General features: G+C 31.8%; 1 protein-coding gene across 1 annotated transcript; it reads left to right on the top strand.

Annotated features, from left to right (window-relative positions):
- Window positions 1-1,264: 1,264 nt before the first annotated feature.
- LOC123694156 (laminin-like protein epi-1) lies at window positions 1,265-3,156 on the top strand. Its single transcript, XM_045639486.1, has 2 exons — window positions 1,265-1,383; window positions 1,845-3,156. The coding sequence occupies exon 2, from the start codon at window positions 1,900-1,902 to the stop codon at window positions 3,088-3,090; it is 1,191 nt and encodes a 396-aa protein (XP_045495442.1). The 5' UTR covers window positions 1,265-1,383; window positions 1,845-1,899; the 3' UTR covers window positions 3,091-3,156.
- Window positions 3,157-15,047: the final 11,891 nt, after the last annotated feature.

Genomic DNA, 15,047 nt, shown 5'->3' with positions numbered 1-15,047 from the left:
CCAAAACACGATTGGAAAAATTTTGCTCGATAAAAAAAATTCCTGAAGTTATCTCTAAAATATCATATAAATGCTCATTACAACCGTATTTTACGATAATAATTCGTATAAAATCACAAATATATAGGTATTTACCTTGTCGATTTCGTGACTGTTTTAGATTTTGAAAATACTAAATATTTTCATTCACTTTTTGATAAAAATGTGAATGGCGCTTACGATTTTTAGTTTCGAGCACGTTGATTCCATACTAAACGCGGACCCCCTCACCGCTTACCTCAGGCCCGAATAGCTGAATTTTCGCTGACCGCCTAACCCCCCTTAAACGGATCTGCGAGTGGATTGCGCAACTCTGCTAGGAATGCAAATAAATTGCAAAATGCAAACCGCTCCGGACTTTCTCTAAACGCCTAATTTCTCTTTTTACTGTAACATATGTTTAGTGCGTCTGATACCTCGTTAAATTCAGTTTTATGTGTATATTGTAAAGGGTCAATATAAGCCGCAATGCCGAGTTATTCCTTAGGAGGTTCTTTATTATTATTTGTGGAAGGTTGTATATTTGTCATTCATTTGTATAGAGTGCACTTGATGTCCATGAGCGTGTGCATCGTTCATCTACGCAGTTAATTTGAGATTGAACATCAATAAGATAATGATTTTTTTGATTAAATACAAATAGACTTATGCAAAATAATTTAAACAATCAAAAAACGATTTTTGTTGAATTTTTAAATATACTAATAAGTTAAATGTAAATAATGAAATGCGTTTTTTATACCTACCTATAATCAAATCTTTAATTTGTTAGCAAATATTTTAAAACAATGAACGTAAATTTATTTAACCGTGCCATTTTCTTATATGTAAATTCAATTTCAAGGTAAGTGACCTCGCCCACGAAAAATAAGATTGTGCATTTTGAATTAAATACCAACTTGTGAACTATATCAAGAAGCTAGTTAGGTTTCGACATATATTATTATTATGAGGATAATTATATAGAGTTCAGTCATCTAAATAAAACAAATTGTTTAAGTTCTAAGTTCGAGGAAGAGATACATTTTATTTAAATACTAGCTGTTTCCCGCGGTTTCACCCGCATTGCTCCGCTCCTGTTCCTGATTTTTTTTTGTTTTTTTTCATATACTTACTTTCATATAGTTAGCTCTAAAGAAAAAGAAAAACAGAAGCAAAATATTAACATTGGGTTTCCAGAAAGTTCCACAAAATGAACAAAATGGCGTCATTTTGTCGCACGGCTTGGGCTTGCGCACGGCACAGCACCGAGTGAAGCGATTTGCACACGTTGTTAGTTAATATGGTATAAATGTGACGGCTTATCGGCCATTATCATTCGTTCACACTGGGAGCTCGAGCGTGGTGAGTAATCTGTTATCTAGTATTGTTTTTTTGTGTGTTTTTAATTTTTACTAATACGTTTTCGATTCATAGTTTTAAATACATGTAATGATGATGAAATATAATGATTGTCTTGTATTTTTTTTAATAATTAAGCAGGGAAAGGTTAGTTTTAAAAAATACAAGTAGTTATTTTATATGTTTAGAAGTAGGTATACGAGTTGCATGCTGACTCACTGAATAAAAATTATGTGTAGGTATTTTGAAGATTTCATTGAAACGACAAAATTAATTTACTATAGTTTTCCCGTAACGTTCTAGAATATATTAAAAAGGAAAAACCGTTGGGATGAAATATACATATAGGATTTAATTTTTCTCATTAATTAACATTTAAATGCTTTCTGTTCTAGAGGTAAAATTCTATCGCACAAAATATGAAAATTTGAAATATATTTAAACCATTTTTTTTCCTTTTTCAGAAATAAGTGACCTGAAAATTTAAAAAGTAAAAAGTAAATAGACCCTATAGACAAAATGCCTTGCTGTAAAGTGACAATAAAGAAGAATCTATGCAACATGAAATGTGATAAATTCGGTTGCATTTGCATTCCTACAGATGGAAAAGATACCGTTTATCTTTGCCTCGATGATAATAATAAAATCATAAGATGTGCTGATGAATGCGATCGTTCTGGAAGTAAATGTATTTCTGTAGAAACTGATGGAGCAACCTGTATTTGCGTGTGCAAGACTGATGAGGGAATAACCAAATGTGATGATTGTGCCTGTACTGATGATACCAAAATGAAATGTGATAAGCAAGCTTGCGTATGCTTCAAAACAGACGGAAAAGATAAGCTTTTTGTCTGTGAAGATGATGAGAATAATATAATTTGTTGTGATACAGATGAAGGAAACTGCGTTTGTTTGCCAACTGATGGTAAATCTTGTATTTGTGTTTGCAAAGATGGAAAAGGGGGTTTCAAGAAATGTGACGATTGTTGTTGTACTACTGAAGATGTTACAAAAGCTGAACTTATATGTGACAAAAAGGGATGTGTGTGTATTCAAAGTGAAGGAAAATCTTGCGTTTTGATCGGTGAAGATGAGAAAGGTAACATAGTCGCATGTGAAACGGAAGATGGTAAAAATTGTATCTGCATTGAGACATGTGGAGTTTCCTGTATTTGTGTTTGTAAAGATGGAAAAGGGGGTTACAAGAAATGTGATGATTGTTGCTGTACTACTGAAGACGATACAAAAGCTGAACTTAAATGTGACAAGAAGGGATGTGTATGCATAGATACTAAAGGAAAATCTTGCGTTTTGATTTGTGAAGATGCTAAAGGTAACATAGTTGCTTGTGATAAAAATGAAGATAGCAAATGTATCTGCATTGGGACAGGTGGAGCTTCTTGCATTTGCGTTTGCAAAGATGAAAAAGGGGGTTTCAAGAAATGTGACGATTGTTGCTGTACTACTGAAGATGTTACAAAAGCTGAACTTAAAGGTGACAAGAAGGGATGTGTATGCATAGATACTAAAGGAAAATCTTGCGTTTTGATTTGTGAAGATGCTAAAGGTAACATAGTTGCCTGTGATAAAAATGAAGATAATAATTGTGTCTGCATTGAGACAGGCGGAGCTCCTTGCATTTGTGTTTGTAAAGATGGAAAAGGGGGTTTCAAGAAATGCGAAGATTGTTGTTGCACTCAAAATAATTAGATATATTGTCTAATAATAATCATGAATATATTTTTGATCTTCAAAGTTAAATATTGTATTCCTAATTTAATTTTTGTAGATGATCATGTAATTAATATAAAGATGCAAAATATGTAGATGATTTTTTTTTATTTGGCCCTCACCCCCACTGTATCTGAAACATACTAAATTTCGTTCAAAACGTTCTCACTAAGGTCTTAATAAGTAAATTGTAAAGAATTACATTTCACACAAAATCAAAATTTAAACCACACATCAACAGCATAATAAACATTCCAATCAAATAAACATCGTATTTATTGTATAATGAAAGCGATAATCACGGCCATTCACAGATAATAAAGCGGTTTATATTTTCCCGCCATAATTGTACACGACAGCCGTGCGGTAGGCATTATGACGTGACGTGTGACAGCTGAGATATCTTGAGTTGTAACTTGTCAATGTCACATTATGCCGAGTGGGTGGTATTTTTTATCATAGATTTATTCGTAATTACTACCAAAAAGTGTGTAATAACCTTTATTTAATAATTATAATGATCTGAGTCTACTATTTAATTACGAAATATCTTCTTCATAGAAAATGGAGTCTAAACAAATTATAAGTAAAATTGCATTTATTGCCATGAGCTAAACATTAGGTATCTATTTTGAAGAATGTACTTAATTTAGCTATTTATTCTAAAACACGACTAGGACAATAATACAAGAGGTAACACTAATAAAAGAAATATTGAAAAGCCATAACAGTAATTCCAACGACAACTTTCATCAAATTGTATCACACAAAAACAGCACAATTAACCCACAGTTATACATTAAAATGAGATTAGGACCACGTATTTAGGGTCCCATTAATTTGCATGGTCACGGTCCAGATAGCAACGGAGCTAGATCGAGATAAGCGAAACGGTGTTGAAGGTTGTAGTGAATGGGGGAGAGCTTAATGAAATAAACCGCTGTGGAATTAGATTTGTGTATATCGTAGAACATTTTGTATAAGCAGCAATGGTTCAGAAAAGGCAGACCGCAAGAGGGAATAGTCTTAACCTAAAAGTAATGCCTGTGTCTTGTAGAGGCTACAAAAGAGATCACAATCATGTAAAAAAAAAGTCTTCAAGAAATAAATCAATTACCGAAAATCATGAACCGAATATCAATAAATAAGATTTGCTCTCTAATGTAGAATTTTGATTCATGTCAAATTTACAAGACCTTTTTCATTTACACAGCAGTACAATTTATATATAATATTTCCTATGTTTTCTCCTATATTTCCACTGAAAGTACATAAAATCCAACTACAAATAACAAACATAAATACAACATCCACAGATAGTTCAAATAAACAACTTCTCACTGATTTAATTAAAGGAGGAACATCGTCTAGATTTCTAGTTTCACACACGATACAATAGTGTTATTGAAACCGATTCGCGGACTTATTAATTGTTCTACGCCCACCAACTGTTATTATTGTACTAACTACATAACGGTATTTACTTTGTAACGATATGTAAATACTATGTTTGCTTTGGGAATGTCCATTTTATACTAGATTGTTTGTATAATAATGTTCATTTGTTTTTGCATCGACTCGGAGAGTGCTAATATTATGTACCTACAATAATATCAATTCTAGGGCAAAAAAATATAACGAAATTAATAGAAAACTGAATTTGAAAAGAAGCGTATAATATTAAGCCTTTATTAAAAACTAGATATTTGTAACGTGGTTTCACCTGCACAATTAATATAAAAACAACCAGCCAATACAAGCAACTTATGAAATTTGTTGCAAACGAAACCTTACATAGTGAAAGACTGAAAGCATTTAAAAAATTACTAGACTTCAAGCTAATCCGTTACAAACTAAAATACATATATAGATAATATTCTGCGCGGGAATTCGCAGTGTCATGTATCCCGATACTTATTAAAATAATGGCACAGATTATATAAATTTACGCTTAAGGCAAGAGAAAGCTTCACAAAGGACGATCGTGTTCCCCACTAACCTACGTGTGACACACTTATGTGTAAGGAAACATGGCTTTGGGAGTGTTTTCTAGAACCTTCCCTGACTGATTTCATAGAAATCTTAATAAATTTATTGAAGAACGTTTCGGAGTTGACTCTTATGGTATAACAGCTTCAATTCAGTAATGAATAACACAATTTAAATGTGTTAATTTTACAGAGTGTGTGTGAAAAAAGAAAAGAACATGTGAATACTTTAAGTTGAAAGAACTTAAAAAAAGGTTTGCCTAGTTCAAATATAGAATAGATATTATTAGCAATTTTGGGGATTTTATTACAAATCTAATGTGCATTGCGAAAATAAAATTCGCAACTGCGAAAATTGCTTTTAACTACTTATACAAAATGTGTAAAATATACAAGCTATGTACAGACATGGTGCATAATGATAAGCTTCATCAGAACCTACTATTACCCCGCTATAAAATTATACGTCTTTATCAAAGTGTGAACGAGGCGTTATATGCAATGATGGGTCACGTGTCAAGTATTGTATCGTGCCTGGAATAGTCTAGAAAGTTCTACAACGTTCCAGAACAACAAATAAATAAGGAACATAAAAATACTGTTTACGAATGTATTTTAAAGAGGTTTTTAACTTTCTTTTGCCGTCCTCGTTGAAATGTCCAATAGTAATTGGATTTTACTAAATCTTATAGAGTTTTCTTTGTGCGGTGATTATGTATGGGACCTTTTTTAAATTATGGTCATTTTGTTTCTATATATGTATCTATTTTAGACGGGGAATCTATTGAACTTTATTAACATACAAACAAAATTTAATAAAGAATAACTGCTACAAATTCCAGAATTTTCTATATCAAACAGACTAACCCATAGGTATCTATCTATACTTATAATATTATAAAGCTGAAGAGTTTGTTTGTTTGAACGCACTAATCTCGGGAACTGCTGGTCCGATTTGAAAAATTCTTTCGGTGTTAGATAGCCCATTTATCGAGGGAGGTTATAGGCTATATTTCATCACGCTACGGGCAACAGGAGTGGAGCCACGGGGGTGAAACCGCGCGGAGCAGCTAGTCTGTTATGTATGGCCTTAAGTCACCTAGATGCATAAAACTTATACAGTTTGATGTCAATCCCACGGTATTATGATATAAACTATCTCTTGAGATTGTAATGTATGAGCTATGCGTAAATACTATGTTTAGTTTATGTACTTTTTCATGTATATTTCAATGTAAATTATATAGATATTAGATCATAGTCTTGGTGGTTTGTTTCGAAGCTTGTTAGTAATATTCCCAAAATGACGAATTTCCTTTCATTGTATTTTTCCTAAAAACTAGATTCGGTAATATTCATAATGTGTAGTAATTATGTATTTACAAATAAATGTTTTCATGTGTGACTTTGGTTTTGGTACAAAAAGCGTTTCACAAATGCACGTGAATATTGTATTTGCAGTCTTTTTATTTTTTTAATTTCTCTTCATTCCCCTTGCTTCCTTTCTTTGTGTATTTGCAGTTATTCTTATGTTCTATTGATATATTCATTGTCCGTCAAATTAAAGTTATTACAACGAAAATTATTTAAAATCAATTACAAAGGAAACAGTTTAGGTATGTGTTATGAGCATCGCAGAAAAACAAAATCGTACTTTACTATTTATTATTCCTTCATATTTTTAGAAACAATATTAATTAAAAAATCGCTACCGCTCATGCCACACACCGCTCATCTAGTTAAGCTCACTTACGGTAAGCGACAGCGTTAAACAAACTAAGTGACACTCGCGATTATAGCATGCCGTTATTCTAAAACTATGTCTGCCGATTTAGATCACGGCGCATTAACCATTGTGCATTGATAACGAGAATTTTTCATAATTGTACTAGCCTTTGCCCCGGCTTTGACTAGAAAATAATATATATTCTTTGTAGATTATGTATTGAGATGAAGCTTTAAAATGGTATAAGAATTTTTAATATCAGTCGAGTAGTTTAGATTTCAATCATGGCAATCATGGCAACAAAACAACAATGAATGAAATCGTTTCTCTTAGCTTAGATGTCCGTTCATAATTCAAATAGATTATAGAGGTAAAATTAATAATAATTAATAAAGAAAAAATTGCATGTATGCTGAGCACAATTGTCAGAAGTGAAACTTCTTCATTCAAAGATATCAAAATCGTCGCCTTACTCCATGAAGCGACGCGGACGGTATTGCCATGCGCGGTGCCTTGAAAAATGAAATTTTACTCTCAAGGCGCCTAAAGTTTCGCTTGTTAATTTTTAAATTTCATACCCTATCTCGTAAAGCAGGTCCAATATTTGTTCACTCAAGTAGACCTTTTTAAACCACGTACTTACTCAAAAACGATGGTTTCTCAATTCGTAGCGGGTTTTTAATGCGTTTCTGAATCGTCTTATTACCTAACAATTAGGAGCCGTGCGGAAAGCAGTTTCTGTAACTTACAAGAGAAAGGTCAAAAAATTCTGTAAATGCTCTTTTCAAATCTTATAAAATTTATAGAAAATATGTTATGTAATTTAAATTTTATTCCTCTGATGGTTTATTAAAAACCTTAGGAGACTCTTACAATTCTATCAAATAAAGGTAGTAATTTTGTATGCTGAACATATAACATAATATGCTGATGTAGAAATTCCTACTTCCTATAGCTTTTCGGATAAATTTGAATAAAAACTTCAAAATAATTATTCGGTTTATGATTTAGACATGTGATATTTATTAAGCCAATACGAATCATACACATTATACATACAATTCAATTTAGGTTAACAAGTTTAATTTTAAATAAATACTAGCTGTTGCCCGCGACTTCGTCCGCGATTAGGTCGTTTTTCGTCATTCGTCGTTTAAAAAAAATACGTGACACTTTATTTTAAAATGTTCTTAATTATTGTCTCTTATAAAATTTAACTACATTAAAATTGAACACTCTGATAAGAAAATCTTAAAATCTGAAGAAAACATGAATGAATGTGATAACCTTCGCACGTCCTACGCACGTTATTTGCGCGTAACTAAATCTGTATTATAAAGTAGGACGCGTGAGAGATTCTACATTACTTAGTATCAAATAATAATCTAAATTAAATGTAGATTAACAGTTTGAGCACACCATTATAGAATATGTACCTAAGTATTAAATTACGTTAGTTTACATAGTAACTTTACTAAAAACACGATGACTATCTTTCGCGCTCGGTACCACAAACTAAGCATGTTTGTGGTACGTGGCCCGCGTCACTTAACCCCCCGCGACTCGCGAGTTCCCCTCCGTTGCTATGCGAAAATACATTCGTCGCCCTACTGTAGGAAAAATTGTAATACTGTGGCCTGGATGTTATAACACGTCCAGGGAGTTCCTGAGTGCCGATATCACCATCTTGAGGAAAAGCTTCTAATGTCGATTTAAAACTGCATACATACGAATTAACCTGCTCTAAAATTGTGAAATGAGTTCAGTTTTAAATTTGAGAAATATTGATTTCTTATATTCCACTATTCGTTGTAGTCGAATACAAAATATATTTAAACAAACTTAGGTTGGCCTTCAGGCAAAAGGGATCCTATCAAATGGTAAACTTGACCTTGTATCTTAAAAGTAAGCATGAACGGACCTTCTGATAATTATTGAGCACCAAAGGATCATTTGAAACGCACTACTATAAGAGCGAATATTGTCTAATAACAGTTTACATTGCACAGTATGTTCCTCTAAATGTAGTGATTTCAAAGGTTGCGGTGTATCTTCAAACGAAAGCCGACTCCTTACTACACCTCAAAGCATTACAAAAAGAACATACTACGTTAATATCGCATATACAGAAGATGATCTGTAATTAATTGTGAGGTTATAAGCAAACCCACTTTTATATTTGTCAGACCACACCACCGAATTCGTAGATTGTTTACCTCAAGTCATTAAGACTATGACGAAATCTGTCTGCAGTAAGACGGGCCTCTCGCTATTCGTACGTTTCCAGAGACCGAATAGTTTCAATTCTTAATCTTTCATTAAACAAACTTATTAATCGTTCTTGTCTCATATAATTGTAATATTCGCGTCCCTACTCTAGTCATTGCTTATGCTCATGTTCACCTTCAAGAGATCGAATAATATTATGATGCACCCTATCATTTGTCAAACGGTCTTCATATTGAGTAAAGTTTCAGATTCTCGAGATAAAATATGACTGTCGTGATCAGTAGTGAGACGTAATTCCCTCTCAGTGAGGGTTTCGGTCTTACGGGATAGTACAATATGCCGTTTGCGATCAGCTGTGAGACGTCATACCCTCTCACTGAAGGTTTCGGTCTCACGGGATAGTAGGGGAGACCGGGTTTGGTTGTCTCACGGGTTGGTTGTCACAGCGCGCAGCGGTCTTAATACAAAACTGAACTATCGAATAAGTCTGTTGACCAGCGTGGCAAGAGCGATACAGTGACAACGCTGTCACCACTTCGCGTCAGACCGCCCCGATCTGCCATGAGGGCCTCACACGTGTTTATTGTTTTCGCAAAGATTTTTTTATGATATGAGAACAGAATATGCTCCTCATAACATCACTTTTTGTGAACGAAACGACAGCGCCGTTTAATTCAATGCCAACACCATCAGAAAAAAAGGATTATTTTTAATTGTGAAAAAATATATTATGATTTACACTATTAACACTCTTTTAACATAAAATATAAGTCTGTGAGTGTGTAAAAATAAATCCAGCTAATTACACATCAAACTTATGTTTATAATTTGGTATACGACATGAAAATATATTAATTGTCAAGCAATAATAATACAGATAAATACTGAACATAAGTATAATAGATATTAAGTAGTATTAGTTAAAATATACTTTGACTGTTAGTCAAAGTTTATTTTTACTAACAACATGTAAATGAAGAAGAAATAATAATTAACAACGAACTAACCTTTTCTATAATACTTAACACGGCACATTTTTCAAATTATCTTGCTCAACTCTACTCAAAAATTTGAGGGTTTTGTTGGAACTTTAATATTATGTAAAAACTATGATATATCTAAACTACGATACAACTTGCATGCGGAAATGCTCATTACAATTGTGAATCTAAAGAATAACTAACAACATACTATTCAATTTTATTGAGCTGATGAATATCTTTTGTCTGGAAGAAATCACCGTCGCCTAATAAATATAATGTGTTTTCTTATAAAACCGTTACATAATTTATTTTATCTACTTAAATAATGAAAATGATATATTTATAAAATATAAAACATATTATGTTAAATGATTAAAAATAAATAAATGAAGCAACTACGATTCAAAGAAAACATCTTTTTCAGTGTGAAAATGCTCTTAGCAATCCTGGATGATGAACTGTATATCATGTACTCTGATCCCAGTACGGTCGGTACATCGACAGCCATAACGACAAATATTATAATCAGATAACCGCAAAGTCAAAATAAAAACATTACTTGTAAAGTTGTAAGTGCAAAATTTACGTTTCATTTGGCAATAACATTTTTTTCGGTACTAAAACGTAGTAGTTTGATATGTGGTTGGCTGCCCCTCCTCTCCTTCCTGAAAAATATCCTCAAAATTTCCCGAGATACTTCGAATGATTGAACCATTGGACGTTGGACATTAACTTCAGTCAAAAATTGACGAAGCGGATGATTACTAATTTCCACTTAATCCTCGCTGCTACTATCTTTATCATCAAATCATCAATTTTCAAGTGGTGTAGTAAAAATATCAGCAGAAATCGTCTTCTAAAGGCGATATAATTTTATGAGCATTGAATCTGTAAATAAAAAAATCAAAAGTTAACTGTAAATCTATAAAAAAAGCTACTTACAAATAAAATTTTATCAAAAACTACTGTTCCCAATGCACCTCAAAATAATAAAGGAATTCATCATTTTATTATTTCATTCTAAAAGTGTAATAGGTATAATACGTATAATACCAACAAAAAACATGAATTGCTATCATTATAAAAAATAAATACCTATAAGTAACAACTTACCTTTTGTGGGAACGCATGATTGTGAAAATTCACAAAACATGAAGATTGCATTTGATATTTTTGGTTTTATGGCATTCAATTGCTTTATAAATATCACTACATAGTATAAAAAAGTCGCTTTCTCTGTCCCTATGTCCCTTTGTATGCTTAAATCTTTAAAACTTCGCAACAGATTTTGATGCGGTTTTTTTAATAGATAGACTGATTCAAGAGGAAGGTTTTAGTATATAATTTATTAGGTTTTAGACAAAGAGGACGAAGCCGCGGGCGGTAAGCTAGTAAATTTATAAAACACGAAGATTTTTAAAATTGACACTAATGAACACAATCATTAGATTAACTGTAGATAATGGTGTCTAGTTTTACTTAAAATAATAAACATCTACCCTCACTTTAAAAAAAATGTAGTACATTTATTATTTACACGAAATATATATCTTATAGGGAACGGAAGATATGGGTTAAAGAGTTAAATATATAAATTACATAATTATATTTAAATTATTCATTTTTACTAACATTGTGTTCAGTAGTGTTAACATGTAAATTGATTTGATTTTTACGAAATCTCATAGATGGCGCTGTTACAAAATTAACATTATACAACTTACATTCTTTAAACTATGTTTCTCTTCCCAAGTTACTTAAATGGCATAATTTTTATAGTGTCAATCTAGATATTGTCAAACAACATTTATATATGCGTCATTTGATTATTAATTTCCAGTAGTTAACGTGTGTTTGATTTCTATAACACTTCATAGATGGCGCTGTATCAAATTTGTCTTTATACTGCTAAGATTCATTTAACTGTTCCTCTGCCCAAATTACGTAAATGACATAGTTTTTATTTTGTAAAGCTAGATAATAGCATGGCTTACTCGAAACCAACATTTAAACATGAGTCTTTAGATTGCACGCTGTCGTAGTACACAGAATAGGTAAGAAAAATAAAGGTTCACAGCTCCTCCCCCGAAGGTGATATCATGATAATATGTATAAACTATCCTCACCCGACCTCTAAGGAATATTCATGCAAAATTTGAAGTAAATCTATGCAGTACTTTCTGAGATTAGCTCGGAAATACATACAGACAAACAGACAAACAGACAAACAGACAAAAATTATAAAAACTATGTTTTTGGCTTCTATATCGATTATAGATCATGGATCAAGTATTCTTTTAAAAAAATATTCAATGTACAGTTTTGACTTTCCTACGATTTTATTATATGTATATAGATTGACTGTATCGGCCTCGAAACCCTATGCAATTCACACCTACTTCTACGTGTGGGCTTGTTGTAGGTGCGAGGATAAGTGTTTTTGGATTTTGGAATCGCTAAGTACTTAGTCATGGTATATTATAGCTTTTTTAATTGCAATAGGTAATCGTAGGTGAACATAAAAAGCTTTTAAGCTATGTGTTTTCATATGAATGCCGATATATATAGTTGAACATAGCAAGAAGGCTTTCTGCCAAAGAAAAGTCTTGGTTCTCTTATATATAATTTACCAGCTGTGCCCCGCGGTTTTACCGGCATTGCTCCGCTTCTGTAATTTGTTGGTCTTAGCGTGATGATATATTATAGCCTTCCTCAATAAATGGGCTATCTAACACCGAAATAATTTTACAAAACGGACCAGTACCTAGTTCCTTAGATAAGCGCGTTCAAACAAACGCACAAACTCTTCAAACAAAAAAACAATTAAACAATAAACAATCAGTAGTCAATAATGTATTAGTCTGTGGTTTTACTATTTGTTGAGACCAATGTTTGCAAATAAAGTTGCCTATTTGTCTTTACAAACGTCGTCGCTATAATCTAACAATAATAGTTTAAAAAAACTAAAAAACACGCTTTTTGCAAATTGAAAAATGGAATAATTTTATCAAATTAGGGTATTGTCATCGGTCCTCAATAAATCTACAAAGTTTGAACGAAATCTGGCCGTTTAAAGTGGGTCAAAATCGCGCCCAAAGAAGTCGGTTACAAACAAACATACAAACATACAGGTGAAGCTAATAAAAAGCGTGTAAAAAAGCTGTTTTACATACCTTACCTACTTGTAATTGTATAAACTATCTCATGTATTTTTATTGGATGAGAAACGTATGCAAATATAGATTCATTAGTAGGAATTGAGTCACGCGGAACGGTTTCACTGAACAAGTCTTTTAGTATTTGAATGTAAATCCTACAAGTTTATACGCTTTTAGAGTGATTGATTGGGAAATTGTTTATTTGTATTGTTATTGGTTATAAACTCTGGTTATATAGTCTATTATTGTAGAACAGTAGGATAATTGTTAGGGTGATTCATATTTCATATTTGTGACGTTCTTCTGACTTGTCGGATGTTTTGACTTTTGACCATGAATATCTTTCGTTCACTAGACTTAGAGAAACAGAAAGGCGGGTGTTGTTAAAAATGAAAATAAACAACGGCATATCACTTCATTCATAAGGTGGGTTTGTTTGGTGGTCCTTTAAAAATGTACATCAATTTGACCTTACGAAGTGTTGACTATTAGAACATATAATCTAAGCGAATTAACAACTAAAATTTCTAGAAGCAATTACCACAGTATACAATTACGGTATCTATAGTAAAAAAATATTATTTTTATTGTGAATTTCCTGGTAGAAATATTTCCAATCATTGTGATATATTCAATAAATCAAAACACTAGGAAGAGGTTCTTTACTATCGTGTATTCATAAGTGATTAATATGAACAACTTGACAATGATGCCATAATAGTCGAACAAAGTATGCCAAGGTTGCAACGCCCATTATACATGCCTTTATAGATCCTTTGTCATCTTTCTAGTTCATATACGTTTACATATAATACAATTGATACATTTTCATATAGGTATATAATAAAATTATAATTGGTGGTCTTCAATTTTTAGTTTTAATATTCAAATGGTTTGTTAATTAGTAAATTTTGAAGAGAAGCAAAAATTGGATCACGGTGTTTTTTCTATTCTTCAAAATTTTCTCATTGGTGATGTCATTTAAATGTGGGAGTTTAATAGCAATACATAATTATAAATGTATGTACAAACAGTTAAAAAATATCTTTAGAATTTTAGTACTTTTGACTGCGCATTATGTTTATTTTTCTTCAATAAAAACTTTACATGACGTGTTGTATCGTATTTGTTTTTGTTATGCTTTATTACATTTTTCAAATTATCTTTGAGTTTATTTTTTATACTAACATTATGTTTTATTTACTACTAAAGACGTTTCTCGATCTATTTATAATATTAATTATTATAAGTTTCATAAATTAACGGTCTTCACAGACACATCCAGAGAACGTGGCAGTAATTTAAAGGAAATTATTCAGCAAAATAATTAGTTATTATTTTTGGCCCCAATCCAGTACTAGCAACGCCTACTTCCTCGACACAATTGTTAGTTTATTATAATTCATGTACATTTGAAAACAATTATTGTTCTTCCATTTTATGAATCATGTTACAGCACCCCTCTATATTTATGTTATTTTAGTAATATATTACAGTTAGATTTATTGATAATATTAAGTTAATACGATGGAAAATGTATCTTTGTAATATTTTGCGCTTATAAGGTTGAATAAATGTTTTAGCTTCCATATCCTAGGAGGTAAAATTAACCGAATAAACAAAAAAGTTCGTTAACATAATTATCCGTTAATCACTATGAAATGTTGACATAAAAGAAAATCCTATCTATTGCAATGTAGATTTTTGCGTGAATATAAAATATGCAGGTATGTACATAATCTGACGGTCTCATAACAAATCACTTAGAACTTTAGAAGTGAAGTGTTTATTTTTATCTTACAGATAATTTTTATTTAGGTACCATAGACTAAAAAAATGATTTCAACCATAA

This window comes from Colias croceus, chromosome 9, assembly GCF_905220415.1.
Source record: "Colias croceus chromosome 9, ilColCroc2.1".
Classification (NCBI taxonomy): domain Eukaryota; kingdom Metazoa; phylum Arthropoda; class Insecta; order Lepidoptera; family Pieridae; genus Colias; species Colias croceus.
Note: the sequence above shows the minus strand (reverse complement) of the source record. Positions and strands in the feature narration are given on the sequence as shown.

Bases quoted from the DNA above. Each gene is read 5' to 3' on its own strand.
- LOC123694156 (XM_045639486.1), top strand. From the start codon at position 1,900: ATGCCTTGCTGTAAAGTGACAATAAAGAAGAATCTATGCAACATGAAA.